At 36.7% G+C, this 23,601-nt stretch overlaps 1 protein-coding gene across 1 annotated transcript in view; it reads left to right on the plus strand.

The window, feature by feature from the left end:
- Positions 1-23,601, plus strand: part of MACROD2 (mono-ADP ribosylhydrolase 2) — a 2,047,020-nt gene that overhangs the window by 1,974,765 nt on the left and 48,654 nt on the right. The window contains 2 exon segments of the mRNA XM_043602917.1: positions 8,857-8,931; positions 9,193-9,285. Of these exon segments, the coding sequence (XP_043458852.1) occupies positions 8,857-8,931; positions 9,193-9,285 (168 nt within the window).

Here is a 23,601-nt window from a genome sequence, read left to right on the forward strand (position 1 = left end):
TATACATAAATTGAAATCTCTGAAGACAAGCATGGGAAAGGAGGAGGAAAACAATACTTGAAGTAAAAATAGTTGAAATTTTCAAAACTTTGATGAAAACTATGAACCCACATAGCCAAGAAGTTCTACAACCCCAAAGCACAAGAAAGGTAAAGAAAATTATAACCGAGTACATTGTAATCACCTTGCTCAACACCAGTGATAAACAAAAATTCAAAAACAATCAGAAGAAAAAGGCAAGTTACATAGGAATAAATATAAAGATGAAGCAAAAGTCTTATTGGAAACTACAAACTAAAATTACAGGCTAAAGCATGGATAATGTTAAATTCAAAACGTACAGAAGCCTACATAGAGTACTATTTCATTTATATCAAGTTCAAAAAGCAGGAAAAGATAACAATACTATTTAGAAAAGTCATGTTTGAGTGGGAAAATGATAAAGAAAACCTAGGTAGTGATTACTCTGAGTTAGAGTGCTGATTAAGTTTGGTGATTAGGGAAGAGGTTCTGATTGGCCCATGAGCAGGGCTTCTGGCTGGACAGTTATCATAAGGATATATAGTTTTTCTAGTTGCTTTTGGTTATTTGATTGAGCTGTCTATATTGTTTGTGAACTTCTCTATGTTTGTTGCATTTTTATAGAATAGTTAAAAGAGGAATGAAGAAAGGGAGAAAATAAGAAAGAGGGAGAGAAAAGAAAGGAAGTATCAATGTCAGAGTTGATACAGCAAAGATTATGATGGGAAGCGGGGAAGGTTGTACAATATGCTGACTTCAGTCAAAAACTAAAAATCTTGCTCTGCTATAGATTATGACACTATAAGTTTGAAAAACTTGATGACAATCACAAATAGAATTAAATGGCAATATAATTAAAGGAAGAAATCTTACTCTTTAAATTTCTCAGAAAGACCATACCAAACATAAAAGTGTATTTAATAATGCAAATAATAAAAAAATAAGTAGGAGTGTAAGAAAAGCACAATATATCAAATAAGATAACAGAAACACAGGCAACTAATTATGACAAGAAATATAATTAGGCTGCTTTATTAAGTGTAAAAGCCAATCAGGTTGAATTAATTTTAAAAAATAGTAAGGGCGTAAAAAATATAAAGTCAGAAAAGGTGTATTTGGGAAGTGAACATCAAAAGAAAACATGGGAAACTACTTTAGAATCTATCCAGTTAGAGTTCTAGCAAAAAGTATTGAGCGAGAAAGCGAAATTTTATATCAGTAAAAATTTAAGTCCCTGATTTAATATAATAATGATGGGTTTTTATGTGCCAAATGATATAATATGAATAAAATCCATTTGGAAATTCAATGGGGGAATTCACTGATAATATTTTCCATCAATGACAGAATAAATAGACTAAAAATAATATGGAATCTTTGAAAAATGTGATTAGCAGTGTAGTTCTACTTTAGGAATAGACAAGTTGATCAATGAAACAGAATAAAGAGTTTAGAAATAGACCAAAGTAGATCTAGGTTTTTAGTACATATTCAGGCTGACATTTCGAAGACAGATAACTCCATAAATGGCATTAAGACAACTAGTTGACCATTTGGAAAAATCACCTGAATCCCAGCTTAACCCTTACACCAACTTAAATTACAAGAGGACCCAAGATAAAATGTAAAAATAAAATTAAAACTACTAGACTAAAAGAAATAAATGGCAAGGTTTTTTTTAATTTTGAAATAAGAACTGCTTTTTGAACTGCAAATAAAAACATATACATGATTATATGGATATATGTACCTGCAATATGTGTCTGCATATGTCAATATATGTCATAAAAGAAATGACTAAATGTAAATATACACATTTTGAGATGATAAAGATTATAATCAAATTCTAAAGAAAAACTTCCAGGAAAAGTTTGCTCACCCAAAATAACAAAGAATTGATTTTCTTACTAAAGAAAAAAAAAGACCTCATAATTCAGTAAGAAAAAAAAGAAAGAAAGAAAACAGGCAATGGACTCAATTATAATTTACAAAATAAGAAATATAGTCATAAATATGAAGAAATTACTCTCTTACTTAAGGAAATGCAAATAAAACATGATTTCAGTGTCTTCTCCTTTTGAGTATCAGGTGAGTTTTAGTAGGATTGATAACACACAGAATTGGTAGGAATAGGGTATCCAAACATGCTCACACACCATTGATGGGAGCCTGAAAGGTGTAACCTCCTTATCAGCAATTTTGATGAAACCTAATAAAAAGTAAAATGTTCATACTTTTATCCAAGAGCTATGCTTTAGGAATTTGTCTTAAAGTAACATCCACCAAGAGTAGGGAGACATGTATTTACAAAATGTTCAGGGCCGCCTGAGTGGCTCAGTCCGTTGAGCGTCCAACTTTGGCTCAGGTCATGATCTCACGGCTGGTGAGTTCAAGCCCCGCCTCAGGCTCTGTGCTGACAGCTCGGAGCCTGGAGCCTGGAGCCTGCTTTGGATTCTGTGTCTCCCTCTCTCTCTGCCCCTAGCCCATTCACATTCTGTCTCTGTCTCTCTCAAAAATAAATAAACATTAAAAATTAAAAAAAAAAAGTTCATTGCACACACGTATGCATGCACAGGTGTATATCTACATACATATGTATACACACACAAGAAAGATCAGTTTACAATATTAACAATGACAAAGTCATAAAGCTATAAATTATAGTTATAAAATTATTCATCATGCTCAACACTTATATGTACTTTTCACTGTTTCCATGAGGAAATTACAATTCTTTTGTAACTGCAAGAAAAAATAATTTTAGAAATAATTTACATTGGGGCGCCTGGGTGGCACAGTCGGTTAAGCTCCGACTTCAGCCAGGTCACGATCTCGCGGTCGGTGAGTTCGAGCCCCGCGTCAGGCTCTGGGCTGATGGCTCAGAGCCTGGAGCCTGTTTCAGATTCTGTGTCTCCCTCTCTCTCTGCCCCTCCCCCGTTTATGCTCTGTCTCTCTCTGTCCCCAAAAAAATAAATAAACGTTGAAAAAAAAAATTAAAAAAAAAAAAGAAATAATTTACATTAAGAAAGTAAGGGTTTTTTTTGGCCCCAAGAGATGACAAAAGGTTCTAGAAGATAATCAAGTTCACACTAATCTAGGTTTAACTTTTGTTCTGAAACTGGGGTATTTTTAGACATGGTAAACATAAAATTTTGAATATTTGCAGCAATCAAGTTTCCAGTTTAACAAAAGGACACAATTTCCATTATCTTTAAGACAAGCATCTAAGAAGCAAAGTCTTTGTTCTTATGAAGATCTGAGCCTATAATAATCTGCAAACAATAAAACTATACCTTTGTTACTATTGTTCAGAAACAGCCCATTTACAGAGCGAATTTAGGTTTATCCTCTAGAAATGTTTAGTTCCAGACTGATGGCCCCAGTCCAATTTTTATGCAAATTATTTAAAGCATTAGCTTGAGCCAAACTTAATTACCAGGGCTCCAAGAAATAATCACGTGATCTATTTCTAAAGAAAAGTGAATGGATTTTTGGATTATCTGTTCTAATAGTCCCCTCCCATTAGCATGGATGATTGAGTTCACTGTATAAAAATATATATATGAACTGTGGGATCCTTTATATTCCTTTGTTTCCTCTGCCAGGAGGGATTAGGGCAGAGGACAGTGGGTGGAATTCAACTAGACTGAATGTGGAGAGGCAAACATAAAGCTTGCCCCCATGGGGTCAAGAAAGCAAGATGGAATGTGGAATGTCTGAGTGCACTGCAGAGAAAGGCAGAAGGGCTGGAGACCCCTGGAGTCATCATTAACACACAGCAGGCCGGGGTGCAGGGCTAGGAGCTCACACATACCTCCTTTTCCCATAATATGCCCAGTCCTGGCTTGGCTCAGGAATGAATGAGCAAATATGATTATTCCTGGATTTCAAAGCTGTGCACCTCGTTTCTTTCCCCCATGTTATTTTACTGGCTTTATTTCAGAAAAATTAAAAAGAAGAAAATATATGTATTTCCATTCAGGAAAAGATTTCCAAAATATGTAAAGCACACAGGTGAAACAGATCAAGAGTGGGTACAAGTGAAAAGGCAGGGGGAAAGAAATACTCCGAAAGAAATTTGCAATGGGCTCTTATCCTCTAAGTGAAGTACCAGGACTTACTAGGCAAAGAGAAAATCCCTAGTATTCATCAACAGCCCTTAGGCAGTCTCCCCTGTATCAGTAGATACCCAGGCTCTGTTGAATGCGGTCTTCCTATCCCTGATTGAATTCCTTGGAAGATTTGTCAAGTGGGGCACTGGAACTGGGACACACAGGAATGCAGAGTGACTGCTTTTATTCTCTGAAGGCTCTACTCTTTTCCTTCATTGTATGAACAAAGCCAAATTGCAAATGATGAGGTAATGGTCCCAGCAGTGATCTTGGCAGTAGGTGTGATGGTCGGTTCCCCATATCAACAGTGATAGAGAATGAGCCTCACTCAGTGAATGCTCTCTCTCAATATCATCTATCTAATAAACAGACATCAATAGTGACTAGAAACTTCACCAGGAGACAGATCCTCATTGAATGCCAAAGATAGAGGGAATCTAGGAAATTATCTAGTTTTGCAGCCTTAAAAATAAATAATGAAAGTGAAGCCCAAAGAGGTTGTGATTTGCCTAAAACTTTGAGTTCTTATTCCAGGGGTTTTTGCAATAAATATAGTATACAGAGTGCTTAGCAGCCTAAGGCACTTACTTTGTTGCTAAAGGATGCAATAGAAAGTAAGTTACAGTCCCTAATTACTGCTTGCAGACATTGATGAGTACTATAATGGACAGCCAATTAAATAGGCATTTACCGATCACTCCTTATTAGTAGGTGCTGGGAAGGGAAATATGAATAAAGCACAATTTTTATGTTCACAATGGCCATAACCCAGTAAGAGAGACAAACAGATACAACTATATTACAGTATGATAAGAAGAATAAGAAGAAGATAAATGAGCAAAAAACACAATAAGAAAATATGTGAAAATGATTGATCCTGCCTAGTGATTCAGAGAATATTGCAAAGAAAGGTAAATTGATGGTTTAGTTTTGAAAGATGAGGAGACTTTTACTAGATAGAAGGTGGGGCGAGGGTGGGGGGGGGGGGGTGTTTCAACCAGTGAGAACACATGTTGAGTGGACACAAAGGCAAGAAATAAAGTAATGGGTTTAGAAAATGGTGACCAGGTTGGGATATAGAGAGAATGGAAGGTAGGTGAGTTGACCAAAAGACAAAAAAGAGGGAAATTCAGGGGCACTTGGCTGTTTCAGTCAATTAAGCGTCCGACTCTTAATTTCAGCTCAGGTCATGATCTCAGGTTTCCAGCCCTGTGTTGGGCTCTGTGCAATTAGCACAGAGGTTGGGATTCTCTCTCTCCTTCTCTCTTTCTCCCTCCCCCACTTGCTTGCTCTCTCTCAAAAATAAATAATAAATAAACATTTTTTAAAAAGGGACACTCAGAAGAAAGAGCTCCTCAACAGCTGAATTTCTCAAGTATTTTAGTGTTCAAATAGAATAGACACTGAGCAAAGGAAACTGGATTTAGCTAGACACAAACACCTTTTGGTTACAAATTTTTCTTCTGTGATATCATAGAAAGCACTTTTCTCTGCTTCCCAAATTGTTTCATTATGATTATTATATTATATAATATGCATTTGTTGTAAAATGTAAAATGCAGGTTAGCAAAATAAAAATCCCATAAATTAAAATCCTACTTACCATTCAAAGATCCAGTGTTAACATTTAAGATAAAGCCTTCCTAGCTTTTGTTTCCATTAATATAAATATGTATAAGGGCATGTTTGATGAGTTACAAAATAGTAGATGATTAGTAGATAGTAGTAGATAGTAGATATTTAGAAAAAATGAAGTCATATTCTACATTCTACAGTCTTTTAAAACCTCATGATGTGTTTTTTAATGGTTGCTCTCACATAAAAAAAAAATGCTGCTGCTTAGATTTCCTCTAATCCTTAAATTAGAAATTCTATTGCTATTTTCTGTCCTCTGTGTTTATCATCTTTTTATGTTTCCTTTTCTCCTTTTGCTTTCTTAGTGAATTTTAATTCAGAAGTTTTATTTCTAAACCATTAATTTATCTACAGTGCTTGTTCTTTTTATGACATCCACTGCTGATGTTAATGTTGTCATTTTGCTTTTAGGCTTGTAGGTTTTTCACAATGCCTCAGACAGTATCTATGCTCTTCAATCCATCTTTTCATTTCTTTATTCATCAGTTCTTTGCAAACACAAAAACGCTGTATATGTTTTTTGTTCTTCTGAATATATCTTTTACAAAAATATTTTTCGTTACTATATAATTCCCCTCTTTTTTTATGTTTCATTTTTTAAGTCCCCTGTTTGTTTGGATAGCTAGAAATAGCTATCCAGGCAAGATGTTTGCCAGGAAATAAATTGAGAAATCCCCTTCACTTTCCATGTGATATAATCCTTCTCTCCATCCGGCCATTCTGGTATCCATCTAGTATTTATCCAGGATAAAACTGGAATGCAAAACCCCTGGCTCTAGTTTTATCAGAAATAGGATTGATAAGGGACGTCTGGGTGGCTCAGTTGGTTAGGCATCTAACTTCGGCTCAGGGCATCATCTTGTAGTTTGTGCATTCGAGTCCCTCATCAGGTTCTGTGCTGACAGTGTGAAGCCTGCTTGTATTCTCTCTCTCTCTCTCTCTCTCTCTCTCTCTCTCTGTCTCTGTCTCTCTCCCAATCTCTGCCCCTCCCTCATGTGTTCCCTCCAGCTCTCTATCAATAAAAAAAATAAAAATTAAAAGACAAAATAAAGACATTTCCAGGCAAAACAAAAAGGAAAAAGGGATGTGTAGTCAGATAAACCAAGTTAAAAATTTTGAAAGCAGAATGGTTCCAGGGCTAATGTGGTAATTATAGATAATGTATGTGAAGTGTCTGGGCCACGTTTAGCATTTTTTATTGGATAAATAATTTGCAGATATACATTTATCCTCTGGGTCAGTGCTTCTCAAGCATTAATGAACTTACAGATACTTAGAAATCTTGTTAAAATGCAGAATCTGACTGTAGGTCTGAGATGAGACCTGAACTCCTGTATTTTTGAAATTCCAGTATTGCTTACCAAGGACCATAGTTTAAGTAGCAATAGAGAGGAATGGAGATGAATGGGGTTTATCAGCAGGGGAAACATCTTGATCAAATCTATGTTTCAAAAGATATTTCTGCTAGCAATTCACAAGATTGACTACAGGAGAAGAAAATGACAGATCCAAGAGACAGATAATATATCCCTAAATGGGGAAAGGTGAAGGGGAAATGGAAAGTGGGAAAAGAGAAACATTTTAAAGAATCATCAAGACTTGCCATTGCATTGAATTTTAGGAGTGATGACAGATAGTCATCAAAGACAGCTTGAGATATTTAGCTTCAATGATCAGACATATAAATATGCCAAAGTTGTAATTATTTTATCAGATCCTTTTATCAGATTAAAATTGAGCTCAAGAGGAGTGGTGTCAAAAAATTTCTTTTTTAGGCCGTGCTAGCAGAGCATGAACCAAGGGGAAGCCATATTGTGAGCACCTTAAGAATATTTGTATTAAAGAGGGAACTATAAAGAATCATATATAACAAATAATCCTAAAAGTCCCATTGGCTTACAGCAACAAAGGTTTGTTGTGTCTCTGCTTGTTCTGCTCCACATGTTTTAATTCCAGGATATAAACCTGAAGGAGGGCACTCTATTAGGAGCAAGAAAGATGGAGGACACATGCAATGGATCTTGAAGCTTCTGCTCAAATGTAGTATCCGTCATGTGTGTTGCTGTGCCATTTTGTAAACCAAGTCACCCCATTGGCCTGGTGTCAGTGAGGTGGGAACAAACACTTGTCCCCCAGGGGCCACTGCAGGTCACATGGTCACAGACAATGAAGTAGAATCCTCTTACAGGAAGATGTAGGGGCAAGTTGAAACAATAATGCAATCTACCACAGGGATGTGTCCAGTCAGAGACCAAGCCCCTCTGCATCCCCTTCATACCTATAACCAACTCTAGCTCTGGATTTTTTTTTTATTTCAACAGTTAAATGTTCTCAGCATTAAAAAAAAAAATATTCTCAGCATAAAATCTTTCATTAAAATGAGACAAATGGACAGATTTCGATTTCCTCTCTTAATGAGCACTTAAATATTCTAAACTCTACAGGGGGGAGTAAAGGGGAGAAACCAGGGGGGTATGGAAGAAAAAAAACATTACTAGATAATCAGCCTTGGAGTAATCAAGAGTTGGCTGAGCCCTCTCCTGACTTTTGCTATATTTATTAGGTGTCTTAACAGAATGGTTGAGGTGTTAGGTGACCCGATCCCTGTGTGCTCACATTACTTACATTTTTCATGCTCATTTAATGGGAGAATGAGAATACTAGTGTTTTCACTTTCTAGGAATTCTGAATATAGGAAATGTCTATACTTAAAGGAAAATTAAGTGTAGATAACCCATACAGCCCAGGAATTATTTAAAATTTCAAAACTTCCAGGTTGTGCCCATAGACATTCAGTACATTAATAAACTAAACACAGATTACACCAGTCAGTTTGAAGAGGTTTTTGCGTAATTGTCAGGATAGCTCTCACAAAATAAATGGCATAAATTTGATGATTTGCAAAGTTGTCCACTTTGGTTCAAAACTGTTCTCTGCCTCTTGACAGATTAAAAACTTGACATGGTTTTTAATTTTTTGCTTTTTCAAGACAGGGATAAAGCTATGGTCATGCATCTCTCTCTCTCTCTCTCTCTCTCTCTCTTTCTCTTTCTCTCTCTCTCTCTCTTTCAATCACTGTGCTTCACAGGACAAGAGCATGACTCAGCGAAGAATGAGATAAAAATTGAGGCAGAGTCCCAGAGCTCACATATGGAAACTGAAGGTATTAAAACCAGAATGTGTTATCAGAGAATGAGATGAAACTAAACCATGACTTCTGCATATCCCGTGCATGTGACTGGTGTGGGTCTGTCTTTCAAGCACTGATTACTGGAGAATGGCAATAGTGTTCTGCTTTGTGTGCCTGTTAAAACTTGAAGGGAAAAAAAAAAAAAAAGAACTTGAAGTTTCTCTGCTTTAGTCACTGTGTTCTCTCAATGATTCCAATTAAAACATCCCTGAGTGTCCTTCTGGCTCTGTTTAGAGCTTTCACCAAACCAAGATGATGCCACGACTGTTGAGCAACCAGAAGTGATCCTGCTAACAGATGACCAAGAGGAAAAAGAAGGTGAAAAAGGTAGGACTGCTCTTAAATTAACCCATCAGGAATAATGAATTCCTTTGGATTCTCGCCTACAATGCAACCATCAGTTATCCTCCTGGAAGAGCAGCCTGTGAAGGGGGAAAATGAACATTTCTTTCATCCTCAGCCTACTTGTGAGAGTAGAATAATCTAGAAGTAGCAAAAGAAGATATTTGTAACAGTTGTTTCGTCCTTCCAAATAGTTTGAAGATATTTTTATTATTCATTTCTATTTAATTTAATTTAAAAATTATAGCATTGAGAATGCCTATAAGAAATTGAAATTAAGGACTAGATGGATGAGAGTCTTAGAAAGTCTGAGATGGCTTTAAAACACACACATTAACCTTTCTGTATTGATTTCCTTCTGTCGTCCTTCATATGGCAGTGATTAAGGAAGCAATTTATGTAAAATGTACACATTATATGAACCTTCTCAATTGTAGGCTTTGTCCACTAATACTAGGATACAATAATATTGAATACTGCTAAAAAAAATAAATAAGTGAGCATCGTAACGATTTCTGAAGCCATAGGAGGAACGAATACTTTGTAAATTTTCAAGCACTACTTGGGGCATGAAGCCAATATATTGGAGAAAGACATACATCTTTTTAAAGCATCTATTTTAAAAAACTATTATCAAAGTTCTTATTGAAGAACTGGATGATTTTTAAATATAAAGCAATCTCTTAAAAGAAGCCCAAATATGAATAAAAAATGAAATGATTTGTCTGGTATACTCTATCATAAGTCATGCTGCTCTTAAATAAATATGTGTTTGCAAAGCAGTTACAAAGTAATAACTTGACAGGCCCTCTTTATAGAACACAGGGATCAATTTTGTTTCCAAATTAAAAGGCAGACATGATCTTAATGGTAAAATCAGGTCAATAGTAACTACTGCCTCCAAATTATGAACTCTTCTTGGCAAGGGGCATTGACACAGTTTAATTACTAAGCCGGGTTAGTAATTTCGACATCTTTTAAAAATTTCCACTGCATTTAGAGCACAATACTCTTCCATCCCAGTTCAGGCTCATGTCACGAAGTTCCCGGCAAGTCTAGTAAATGGCATATCTGGAGTATTTTAAGTCTGATGATGGTAACAGAGAATTGATACAACCCTTACTTGAGACACAGATACATGGCACTGCTCTCTTCGGTTGTACTTCTAAAGTGTAAAATACACAATGTCTTGCCTGCCTGCTTAATTTCTCTACAGCAGAAATCATTTACTTTGTATATTGTACCTCAAGACATGCAAATGAGGAACTGCAACTAGTATATTTTCTTCTTTTTTTTAAGTTTGTTTATTTTTTAAGTTTAGTTATTTATTTGAGAGAGAGCCTCCCAGCCGCCCCACATTTTCTTCTCTTTAACTTGACCTACAGGGGAAAAGCTGGCATTCAGCACACCCTGACGGGTTTCCCTTGGTCCTTCAACAACTGGCTCTCCTCTAGTTCCTGAAGAGTTAAATACCAACCTCCCTCTGCCTTGCAGGGATGTCAATGCTCTATAGCAAATGGCAGAATGACACATAAGAAGTGAAGTCAAATTCTGCTACTTGCTTATAGCAACTTTGAAGTTGGGCTTCTTTTTTTTTTTTTTTTTTTTTGAAATTGACTTTTCACTGCAGGAGAGTAATAATGCATGTGGACTGGTTTTCCCTCTCCTTCCTTACCAGAGATACTTAACTTGGCCCTGCCTTGCATATTCCTGTTCAAATTTGAAGTAATGTGAAATGCATCCCCGTACCATTTTTTTCTTTGCTTCAGAGTAAGAGTTAATAGGTAGCTAGCTTGCTACACATTAGAAAATTCACCGAAGGAAAGTGGGGCAATGTAGATTCAGGGTACTGTGTGTGAGGTAGCTCTGCCCTCACTAACAAGCTGGGTGGCCCTGGGAGAGTTATTTAAATTTTCCATGCCTCAGTTTCCTCATCTGTAAAATGGTGATGACAAAATCACTTGTCACGTATGGTTGCAGAGAAACTTTAGTGAGTTGATCCATGTACAGAAATTACAATACCTGCTGCATAGAAAGTGCTCAGTGTTTGGTGTTTCTCATACTTTGATACACTGATGACAAAGTCGAGAGGATCTGCATTTGGAGCTTCTCGAGCCCATTCGTCATCCTTCCTAACTGTTTTGAATCCATAAAAACTTCACATTTTCCCTCAACAACAAAAAAATTGTTCTCGGGGCGCTTGGGTGGCTCAGTCGGTTAAGCGTCCAACTTCAGCTCAGGTCATGATCTTGCGGTTTGTGGGTTCAAGCCCCATGTCGGGCTTGGTGCTGACAGCTCAGAGCCTAGAGCCTGCTTGTGATTCTGTGTCTTCTCCGCTCTCTCTCTCAAAAATAAATAAACGTTAATAAAATTAAAAAAAAATGTTCAGCACATTTCCTTTTCAGCACCGTCTCCTGCAGGCAGTTTCGATATGTATATTCTTTTCTATAAAGATAGAACAATTAATGAAAGGTGAGGAGGGAGGCATTTTTCTCTATTCAGAAACTTCTCTCTCTTTGTCAAGATGTCAGTCTTCTGTTTGAGAAGTGCTGATCCAACCATAATTTCTATTTTTTAAAAGAAGATGCCATTGATCTATTGGTAGGTCCATGGAATAAAAGTACTAAATAACTGAAATCAGGACTTTTTTTTTTTCTTTTGCTTTCTTTAGACTCACAGAGCTAGAATCTTATTTGAAACCATTTTGAGAATATAGCTCCACGTTTTGTGTATATTCACAGTGTCTTTTATTGGAAAGTTGCACAAACGTATTAAAAATTACCCCAATCTACAAACAAAACAAATGAATGTTCTATTACATTTGTAGGGATAGTCTTTATAGCTTTAGGAATATGGGTTCTCTTTTATTTTGGGAATCCAAGGAGACAGAAAGTGGTTGCTTTCAAAAAATTTCAGACCAGGAAAAAAATGTATAACCTTTTTCTCTCATTTTGCAGCATTCTATAAGATTAGAAAATGTAGATAATCTTCAGGATACATCTTCTATGGCTCCCTGGTGTATGGGCACAGATGTTGCAACATTAAGTTTTGAAGTTAGCTCTACCAAAATATGGGTTTTGAAAAGAAGAGAAAATATTCAGCAGAAGTTCATGCTGATAAAATTATACAATAGCACAATGGACATATCCCTGGGAGATCTGAAATACAAAAATTTCAACGGGCATCAAGTGAGGTTTCACATATGGCAGCTTTTCTCTGAGAGCTTCATTGCCTCTTTCTAAATGAGCCCAGTTTTATGCTTCCCCAGCAGGGTCTGCAGCACATATGAAATCCAGTAAAATAACCCCATTTAGGCTGATAACCCTAATAGGAAAGTAATATTATAGGAGATCTCCTCTAAACAGGATCTCATGTTTTAGCATAAAGTAGAAAGCCACCATTAAAACATGTTTTTGAACATGTTTATTTCTAGTTGAATTGAGAAATATTTGACATAAAATCTTAACTATATCATATTGCTGTCATTATTAAAACACGTAATTTTCATTTGTAATTTATTATGAATATATTGGACTTTTTCTTCAAGTGTTACATGGAAGGCATACATCCTAATGATTTTTCTTATATCAATTGATAAGTATTTTCTGAAATAGTAATTATTTATTCTCCTAAGGTTGATCAAACTGTTAATAGAGACTTCAGATCTATAGTTGGACTAAGTCAGACCTCCTTGGGAAAAGATGGATGTAGACAGGCATAGAAGCAGAAAGTGAAGTAGAAGCCAGCAACAAGTCTAAAATATCATGTTCTCAGGCTTATGTTTTGGCCTTTATCAGGGCTGTGTAACAAAGTGTATGCAAATCCATGGCTTCTGGCTCTGGCTGTGTGGTACCTTTAATGTCTCTGAATCCCAGTTTCCAGGGTCATACAATGAGGGGCATGAACTCAATAATGTAAGTATGGGGTTCCCCGATATCACAAATTTTCTCAGAAGGCCAAAGAACTGCATTCTTGATAAAACAAGGTAGGGAGGGCAACATGGGAGCCAGTGGTCATCAATACCTAGAGAAGGCCGTAATTATGGGTTTTACTCAGTTTTATTTATTGCATTCTACTGATAAAAATGCAGAAATGCTCTGGATCAGACAATAAGATCAGCCAAATCAACCATATTTTATTTCAGGACTTAACTGAATAATTGGACTGCTAATTATTCCCAGAAGATATTTTAAATGGGGAAAAAATGCCTTTCGGCTCAAATTAAGTTTCCACACAAATTCTACTCAGAACGAGGCTGGATTTCCATCACCATCTTTCTTACCCATGTGTGAAGCATCCTTTCTTGTAGCTCCTCTGGCCACTGTTTCATCTTTAGGTGAACACATAGTTAGTGAACCACTTTCTTTTATGCTCCTACCAGTCAAATTCAATCGGGATTCATTTTTGTCTATAAAGCACCACTACACAGCCCTTGGTGTTTTCCACTATTTATGGGATTCTTGCATGGCTGACAGAGCCTTTTCCTCTCTGCTTGACAAGCAGCCTCGACACCGACAATGCAGCAACAGACAGCATCTGTGGCATCCAGGCTTTCATACTCCAGCCTGTGTTCTTTGCTCTAGAGAATCAGAGTTCGAGTATAAGTTGATTCACACAAAATATTATATGAGCTTGTACCTGGAGAAATTACTTTCCTGGAACTTTATATTTTCAGAAAGTCTTTTTATCTCATCTTTTCAAATGAAGTCAACTTTAATAATTCTGTGTGTTTTACATTAACAGCGCTACAGTTTAGTTTGGGGGGGGGGTTCATGTTCCAGTAGTTTCTTCTGTTATTGGTCTGCTTTCCTCATCATATTTTGTAGCTGGAATTTGTGAACCAAATTTTGTTTTAGAATATAAGATAAATTCATAATGCTGATCACTGTACAGGTCTTAGGAATATTTTGAAGTGTTTAATGAAATCCCTTGTATTGGGTAAATATATTGAACATAAAAGTTGTAACTTTTTAAGCTTTATTATTTAGGTTTTCTGCATATCTGTCTGTATGCAACATATACATATAGAACCAGTTCATTCAAATTACACCGTATAAGAGGTAAAGATACATGACTCTTTAAAATTCATTTTTAGAACGCTAATCTTCTTCATGTTTCTCCTTCAAATAAAAAATCAAAGTTAAAAAACAAAAAGAATGAATAGTATATTCAGGTCTACAATAATAATTTTGGTTTCCATACTGCATATCTGTATGTGTGCAAATTTATATTCAACATCTCCTCAATAAGAAAGTATGTATCATGCCTCCTGAATAATAATAATATTATATTATTATTGGCCAAAATTTAGCCTTTTGGCCAAATCCTCTAGCTAGCTTGGATCAGCTGTCTTTCAAGATTGGGAAAAATTTAGCCTGAACTTCCATTCCACATGTAAGGGGGAGGGGAGGAAGTACTAGAATTAAGGACATGTGTAGACTTAAGTGAACATCAGGATCAAAACTTATCATCTCTATCTGGGGTATTTTCAGAGATCATCTCTTCTAATAAATCTCCAGCATCCAGCTTTGTTCCTGGATCCACTTTGTCTTTTTTTTATTTTCTCCCCTCCCTAACTCCCCAATTTCATTTACAATTTGACTTTGTACCAAGCCTAGATTGCCTGGTCTTGCCCTGAGGCATATGGCAATGTGGCTTATCAGAGTAATTTGCAAAGATGAAACAGACCTCTCCCTTAAGTAGAATTCTGTCTCCAGGTGTGGAACTTTTTATTCCTCTCTGTTCCATTAGAGTTCTGCAGCTCTCTGTGCACAGCATACCTTCAATCTTATCACATCTAATAAAAAGATTTGTTCCTGCATCTAACCATAATATTATTTTGCATATATCCTTAAATATTCCAGACAATTAGTTTCCTCTAAAAATAGTGAGTACATTGTTAACATTGGGTGACATGTTCATTATATTTGCCTTCTTCTCCAAGATATTAAATAATGTGAAATTATAGTTTTCAGAAAGACACAATCATGTAAAAGATTTTCTTTAAATCATGAATTAATGAGGGAACTAGTAAGATATAAAACTGATTTAAAAGAGAATTTTAGATGTATATATCTCCATAATATACATACAATCAGGAGTACTGAATATAGCCATGCATACACACTTACACACATAACTCAAGGGTCCTGAAATTTGAAAGACTAGTTAATTTTATGTAGGGCAAGAAAATATATTCCTTCTTCTCCACCAAACCAAATGCATTTGCACGTCTGTAAACAAGTCTCTTCTTCATCACTACAAGTTTTCTACAAGTTAACTTATTTTTTTTAATTTTTTAAATGTTTATTTATTATTGAGGGAGAGACAGAGAGTGAGCAGGGGAGGGGCAGAGAGAGACGGAGATGCAGAATCCAAAGCAGACTCCAGGCTCTGAGCTGTCAGCACAGAGCCCAACGCGGGTCTCGAATTCATGAACCCTCAAGATCTTGACCTGAGCCAAAGTCAGAAGCTTAACTGGCTGAGCCACCCAGGTACCCCTCTACAAGTTAACTTCTCTCTGTACTGATAAAATAGTCTAGTTGATAGAAAGTTTGTCAAAAGAATAACACACATAGATAGTCCCAGAGAGAGTGCTGTACAATACCCAGCCTTCCACAGGAGGGCCACACTCTCTTTTGCCCATTATCAAGTCTTAGACAATCTTTCTTGACAGTATATGAAGGTAAGACTGCCATCTTTACACTTTTTCCCATTTCACTGAATTCATCAGTGTTGGTTATCTGATATGTTTAACAGATAGTGACAAAATGCCAGGGCAGTATTGGGGTAAGGCAGCAACTTCTCATTATGTCTCTGAGATTTCGTTTGCCTGCTATCATTTTGTGCCAAGGGCTACTGTAAATGGACATATGCTGTGGATGTAAATGTACTTCTAAGATGCCACAATTTATGATGCATCATTATTTTACATATCATTAAGAAATGTTTTAAAAATCTTGCCAATTAAAGTAAGAAATGTTGTCATCATTTAGAGTTTGTATTTTGCAACTATTGAAATGATTTTATAGTTACAGCTATTAAAATAACTACACACAGAGTTTATCATAAATAACTTTGGAGAATACATAAAGGGAAACGTATTAAATAAATTAGTTAAGGTATTGCCAAAATTTCACCAGATACAGAGTCTACTTCTGAATCAATCTCAATCAGAGTTATCAATATCTGTGTTGTTTCACACATACTCTGCTGTATGGTGTTAAACATGTGGATGATTCAGACTTAAAGAGAATCCAGAAAGAAATTAAAAGGCACTGTGCTATTATCATTAAGGTAGAGCTACTTACTTTTTTGCTTCTACATAGAGACAATTGCTGATTTACTTCTGATTTACTACCTCCTCAGTTCCTTCCCTATTTCACTATTATTTCCAAGGGTTTCCCTCTAAGCCATCCAAACCCATTCTGCAAGTTTTGGTACTTCTGTTTTTGATGTTAGTGCCTATATAGGATCAGTGAATTTCATCACAATGTTCTAGCCAACAAAAATTTTACAATTCTCTATTTCATAGATGTTATGATATGAAAACAGTGCAACTTAGTATTATGAAATGTAATTATTTCCCAGTGCAAACAACACAGCCTAGGTAAGGAAAACTTAATTATTGGTGATATAATCAAGCAAAGTTATTTTTTTCTGCTAACTCAGAAATCTGACTGGCGGTGGAATCCTTGTAAGCACATTTGTACACTGTTTCCTATTGCATATCATATAACTGAGAGTGATAAATTGTTCCATTCATTCAACAAATCCTTATTAAGCACCTAATGTTGATGTATACAGTCAATAGGGAACATATATGTATTATATTTATTGCACTCTGCTGGACTTTGGAATAGGATTCATGCAGAATAGTGAAAAAAAGCATAGGAAATATGAGTTACTTATATAAACATAAGCAAATTATGTATTATGTATTTTAGTTATATATAGTATACACAAATTTTTTCTTATATATATATCTATGTTGCTTATTTTGTGTGTTCATATGTGCTGATTATATATATTACTTATGACTATATATTATACACCTTAGTTATATATAACATAGAACAATGACTAGCTTTAACCACAAGTAAGCTGTGTAAGCCTCCTCGAGCCTTAGTTTCCTCTTTAGTGAGAGATGTAGCTGTTCTCATGCCTCTTGGAGTTGCTAAAAAGATGAAATGAAACTATCTTTGAGGAATAATCTGTGGCCTCTAGCAACAACCCATCGGCCAAATCTGGCCTGCTGCCTCTTTTTGTATGGCTTATGAATTAGAAATGGTTTTCACACTTTTAAGTGGTGGGGGGAGAAATGAGTAATAATTTTTGAGAGATGAAAATTATATTAAATTCAAATTTCAGTGTGCACAAATAGAATTGTATTAAAACCTGCAAAGACTGAAATATTTATATCTGGCCCTTTACAGAAAAAAAAAAAAAATTGCTGACTCCTAGTCTGTAGCATCTATGTGAAGATAGCCCAAATTACCTTGAAGGTGAAACTATTCATTATCATGCAGGAACTCCTAAGTTACAAAGTCTTTATCAATACACAGACACGTGTGCATGTGCGTTTCGTTAGTACTGTGAACACAGGTTTATTCCCATAATGCCTTGCCTAGCTGTAGGCACAGCATTTGCCCTGTCCACACCCCTTCCCAAACTGGGGAACTGGGAGAAAATGGCTCCCTTTGATGTTAGCATCCACTAGAGGCAACCCAAAACAGTGTGGCTTGGGTCTCAAGCATTTCACAATTTGGATGGTGAGAAGGAATACTCCAAAGCCTTGGTTCTTTCTCTCGTAGAATGAAAACTTAAGTTTCCTATAAAGCATTTTTTTTTTGCCACTATTTAAAAGTAGAGTCTATCTATTTTTCAGTGAACTGATCTTTACTTTCTCTGAGTAGACTACAAGTGAGACCTTCATTAGGACTGTGAAGTAAACATCCTAACAACCATTTTTATGGAAAGACCATTAGGTGACAGAATCACAAATGCAGGTCCAGTCTGTAAAATGAGTGGGGTGCATAGTTAGAGATCGTAATAATATGAATATGGAAATATGTTCGTTTATACATTTTGTTGTAAAGACCAAACTATTGTCATCCCAAATTTTAACATATAGGCTTAAACTCAGATATTAGTTGGAACGTCTACTTTTAAAGACCACAGAAGCTCAACATCTATTTGCATAAAAGATTTTTTGAAAGTAACAAATAGTCACAAAATATATTGGATAAAATATTTACTGCACTTTGCCCATTTCACTTGACTCAGATGAAGGAGCTTCTAGACCCTGTTGATTATACAAAACGTATATCCATTCTGATTTGGATTTCAAATTTAAGTGCTACTTTTCTCTCTGTTTTAGAAGGAAACTCAATTTCTTTTTATTACTTGTTATACATCAGGTGCCTTCATTTCAGCACAGTATGTAAAGAGCAGGTGGTATAAGGAGTACTTTGAATGTTAATTATTTTTTTCATTTATTTCACTGTGAGGATTTACCTTTCAATGTGTTTTTATAATCAGGATGGAAACAATTAGGGAGCTTGCTGCTTGAATGTTTCACTACATTTATTTTATGACATCTGTTGCAATGATTAAAAAAAAGAAAAGAAAAGAAAAGAAAAAGGGAGGTAAGCATTTTAACAATAGTGAGGGGTTTGGGTTGATTGTATGTGATAGCTTTATTTCATTGTGAATCTTCAAAGGAAGTGTAGTGATAAATCAGTCATGTTTCTAACCAGTAAATACCATCTCATTGTTAGAGCTTACATTTTTGACATAGAAGCATGTCTGCTCATATTTCAGAGATGTCATAGTTTATTAGTCTTGGATTTTAATTGAAACCAATAGAAAAAAGCTACAGAGAAATAGGAAGGAAAGGGGAAAAAAAGTGGAAATTTCTTTTTAATGACATATTTCAAAGGAGAATGTTCTTTTTCCATTTATCATATTCAGTTCATTCCTCAAATATATGCAAAATTACTTCACCTGTCATTCATTTTCATATACTTTTGAGCATAGTTCATGAAATAATAATATTTGGTATCAGGAGAGGTATGGCTCATAATATATTAAGATATGGACATATAATTTCAATGTAAGGGAATACTTTTCAAAATGAATATAGTCATTTCATAGTGTGTTACATTACTCTTGTTTTTCCCATTAGCAAATATTATAGACAGGCTTATGCAACCAGAAAATAAAACTTGCATAAAATCCAAGAATTATATATAATTAAATAGGATAAGTAATAGCCAGGATAAATATAGATATAATATGTGTGTGTATGTCTTTGGGAGGGGTGGGGGAGAACATGTGCCTGAGAACCACACCGTGGTTTTGAAGATGGATAAAGGAGAGGGGACATGAGCAGCCTCTAGAAACCAAAATATGTAAGGAAATGGATTCTTCCCCAGAGCCTCCAAAATGAAGGTAACTCTGCAGACACCTTGAATTTAGCCCCATAAGACCCATTTCAGACTTCTGGCCTCTAGGGCTGTAAGAAAATAAATTTATGTTATGGTAAGAAACTAAGCCTATGGTAATTCATTACAACAGCAATAGGAAATGAATACAATACCTCTCGACATGGTTTCTTCAAACCACGTTGAAAATCCAGGCTTGTCTTAATAGATCCCCAGAGGAAGGAAAGGCTCCAATATCTTTCCATGTTCCAGTTGGGAATTACCATGAAGTTGTTCCTGCTTCTATAATCTATGCTAAATTAGGCAGCATTTTTATTATCGTGACCCATCCCTTTTTAATGTCAGTCTCCGGTGGTTGCACAACTGAGATTTAATTCAGGTAAATCTAATTACCCTGGCCCCAGTAAGTGGAAATGGAATAGTTATGCATCTCTAGGAGATTAGAAGAAAAGGATTTAAAGGCATTAGGGAAATGGAGAAAAGGAGGAGGAGGAGGAAGAAGAAATGAAAGAGAAGGAAAGGTGGGAGAGAAGGAAGAAAGGATAGAAGGATGAAAAAGAACTGATTTCTAGTTTCTGGTCTGGGAAAAATAATAAAGTAAATATCCAACCAATACTTTTTGGAAATGGAAGACATAAAATTCATGCCCAATAAACTTTCCAATTTGGCTGTCTCTAATACTGCAAAATGAGAACAGAAATCTTTTTGACCCTAATAGTTTTCTAATAGTTAAAGGCAAAACTGACCACAAACATGGTTGGTATATTATCCTAGCACAGTGGCTCTCAAATTTATGTGTGTATAGGCATTAGAGTGTGATTTCTGGACCCTATCCCCTAGAGATTCTGATATAGTAGGGCTTAGTGGGCTTGGGAATCTGCACATTTTTTTAAATGTTTATTCTTTTTTTTTTTTTTTTTGATATACAGAGAGAAAGTGTGCGAGCACATGTGTCCCTGAGGGGGGGGGGGGCAGAGAGAGGAGAGAATCCCAAGCAGGCTCTGTGCTGTCAGTACAGAGCCCAACATGGTGCTCAGATCTTACAGACCGTGAGATCAATGACCTGAGCCAAAATCAGGACTCAGATGCTTAATCGGCCCAGCCACCCAGGTGCTGTGGGAATTTGCCCTTCTATCAAGCTCCTAGTTGATGGTGATGCCGCCAGTCTGTGGGCCACACTTTGAATGGCACTCCTAGTCTAGTATTTTTGCATCCAAATTTAGACCATTCTTTTTGAAAATCCCCTTATACCTTTCCCCCTGCCTTAATTTCATTGGAGGGTGGAGTGTTTAAACATGGCAACAATGATAGATACATAGACAGATGATAGAAAGCATATCCCTTCTCGGTAGATCCGAATCACCTGGATGCCTTGTTAAAAAAAAGATGGATTGCTGGGCTCTATGCCTTGAATTCCTGATTCAGTAGGTTGGGGCTAGTGGGCAAGCGAGAGCTTGCATATTTAAGCTCCCAGGTTGATGCCCATGCCCCTGGTCCAGGGAACACACTTTGAGAACCACTGGCAAAGCCCTTGTTTACTATCCACACCAGCTGACTCCCATCAGACACCGTGGGAGGAGGTAGTCTTTTAATATTGTCGTGGACCACCAGGATCAGCGGCTGGGATACCAGACATTAGGATACTCGTGAATGTAAGGTAAGATTGGGAACCTCTTCCCAAATGGAGCCCCAGTATGTCTGAAATCAGCTGCTGCTCTTCCCTGTAAGCCTCTCTTCCCATATGTGCCGTCCTGTGGTCAGTGGTGCAGTGTGTCCCTCCCACAGTGTCTAGGAGGCAAGATGGAGGAGAAACACGTGCTACGTGCCTAGGTTAGGAAGATGCAGAAGAGGAGTGTGTCCGTTGGAAAATCGACCCAGTCTACTCCAGGAGCATCCTGAGTATGCCTTTGAGTTGCGTACCTGAAAAAATGTGTTTCTTGTTTTTGATGAGAAGGAAATAACGAAGGAAACAAACATTTTCCTGTTGTTTTAGTAGTTTCACCCATGTTCCGACACAGAGGCAAGACAAAGTAACATGAAAGAAAATGCCATTCCTTCTGCAAAGGTTGAAGAAAAGAACAAACATAGGATTTAGGACATAACTGCTACCCAACTTCCAGGAGTTACCTACACAAAGTAAAAATAAACTCTGATTTAGCAGTCCCCTATCTGATTTAATTTGTCTTCCAAAACCTAACATTTTCTCAGCTGCATTTGAGGGGATGAGTTATTTTTTAAAAAACAAAAAAGGAGAAACCGAACAGGGCTTTTAGAGTGATGCACATAAGCTGTTTGCCATATTGAATCAACACCTGGGGCATTGATGTGAAAGCCAAACGCAGGCTGTTCACCTGGATTGCCAAGTATAACAGAAGCAACTGTCTGGTTGATGCTGTCAGACGGGACGTGCCTCGAGAGGGCTCCATCTGAAGCTGCCTTTGAGGACAACGGATAACCTGAAAAGAGGTTGCTCTGAAACCTAATTCCAGTTTAGGAGCAGATCTTTCTCTCCTTTCCATAAACTACCTGTGATTTCTAATTAGAAATGCGCTTCTCAACCACGCTGACCTGATTCCTTTTTCTCCCTTACATGAGTGTCCCTTTTTTGGTGTTGATGTTTGACTTTGCTTATTCGCTAAGCACTGTTGTTGCCTAGTCCTCTAAGCTTGTCAGGCCTGCCTTTCCCAACATTCCAAGCAGTAATAGTCTCATTGACCCAGTAATTAAAGAAATCCTGTACCTTTCCACTCTGGCTAGCTGCCCTCTTTCTTCTTCCCTATTGTTCCTTTAGTAACACCACCAGCAGATGGTTAGAGATTTTTCACCCTTTCAAAAGCTTTATATTTTTCCCATCTCATCAAGCATATCTCAGCCAAATGTAATTAGCTTAAGGCTTTTGAGCCCTCACGGGAGATCAGTAAAAAACCCAAGCAATTTCAATAAAGAGCTTGAAAAGAGGATCCTGGAAGGCCGTGCAAAACCACAGGAGAGCAGCTATTATTTAGAGGCAGGGATCTCTCTTCCTCCCTTCCCCCTTTGGCATTTTAAATTCTCAGAATATTCATGAGGCCTCCAGGGCTTTGGAGATCTGTTTGGACCATTATTGGGTAGGTGGGGTATTTAAGCTCTCTTCAGCAAGGTCAGTGTTTGGTTCCTTTTAATTGATTTCAATCAAGGGGCCTTTTTGGGTAGCCCTGAGTTACTCCCAAATGGCAAACAGTTTGTTTGCTAAATCTCTTAGTCTTTTCATTCCTTTTTTTTTTCATCCTTTGGTTGTTGGAAACTAGCTGGTAAGCCTTCTTTGTAGTTCTGAGCATTTGATATGAAGGCTAAATTAATTAACCTCAATACAGATTTGTACCCTGCCTCTGACTGGTGGTGAACCCCCTTTCTTTCTGAATAGCCACATGTCCTGCAGAGCTGATCACAAAACCAGAGCCCTTTTCCCCACACTTAAGAGAAGGCAAATTTTTGAGACCAACTGAAGCTCTATTTTTATTGAAATAGAGTGAAGTAGCGCTTAAGTATGTGAAGCATAGATTTTTTCATGGGATGTGGGGAGAGAGACATGGGCTCACCCTTGAATTGTGCGATGTGTGCTTTCCCCAACTACTCAACAGGGAGGCTCCAGGTCTCAGGTGTTGGGTAGTCAGATGATTGTGTTCTCCTGTCAGTTTCTCATTACTAAGAGTTGGGTGAAAGGGGAATTGTTCTTTGTAACTGCACTACTCCCAGCCTTTTCAGATAAGGGGAATCAATGCCAACGCTTGACTAAAATGACTTTTTTTTTTTTTTTTGTCGCAAGTGAACTAATCAGTTTCTTTGTGGATAGTGAGGCACAGATATGGATATGCAC

Source organism: Prionailurus bengalensis, chromosome A3 (genome assembly GCF_016509475.1).
Source record: "Prionailurus bengalensis isolate Pbe53 chromosome A3, Fcat_Pben_1.1_paternal_pri, whole genome shotgun sequence".
In the NCBI taxonomy this organism is placed as follows: Eukaryota; Metazoa; Chordata; class Mammalia; order Carnivora; family Felidae; genus Prionailurus; species Prionailurus bengalensis.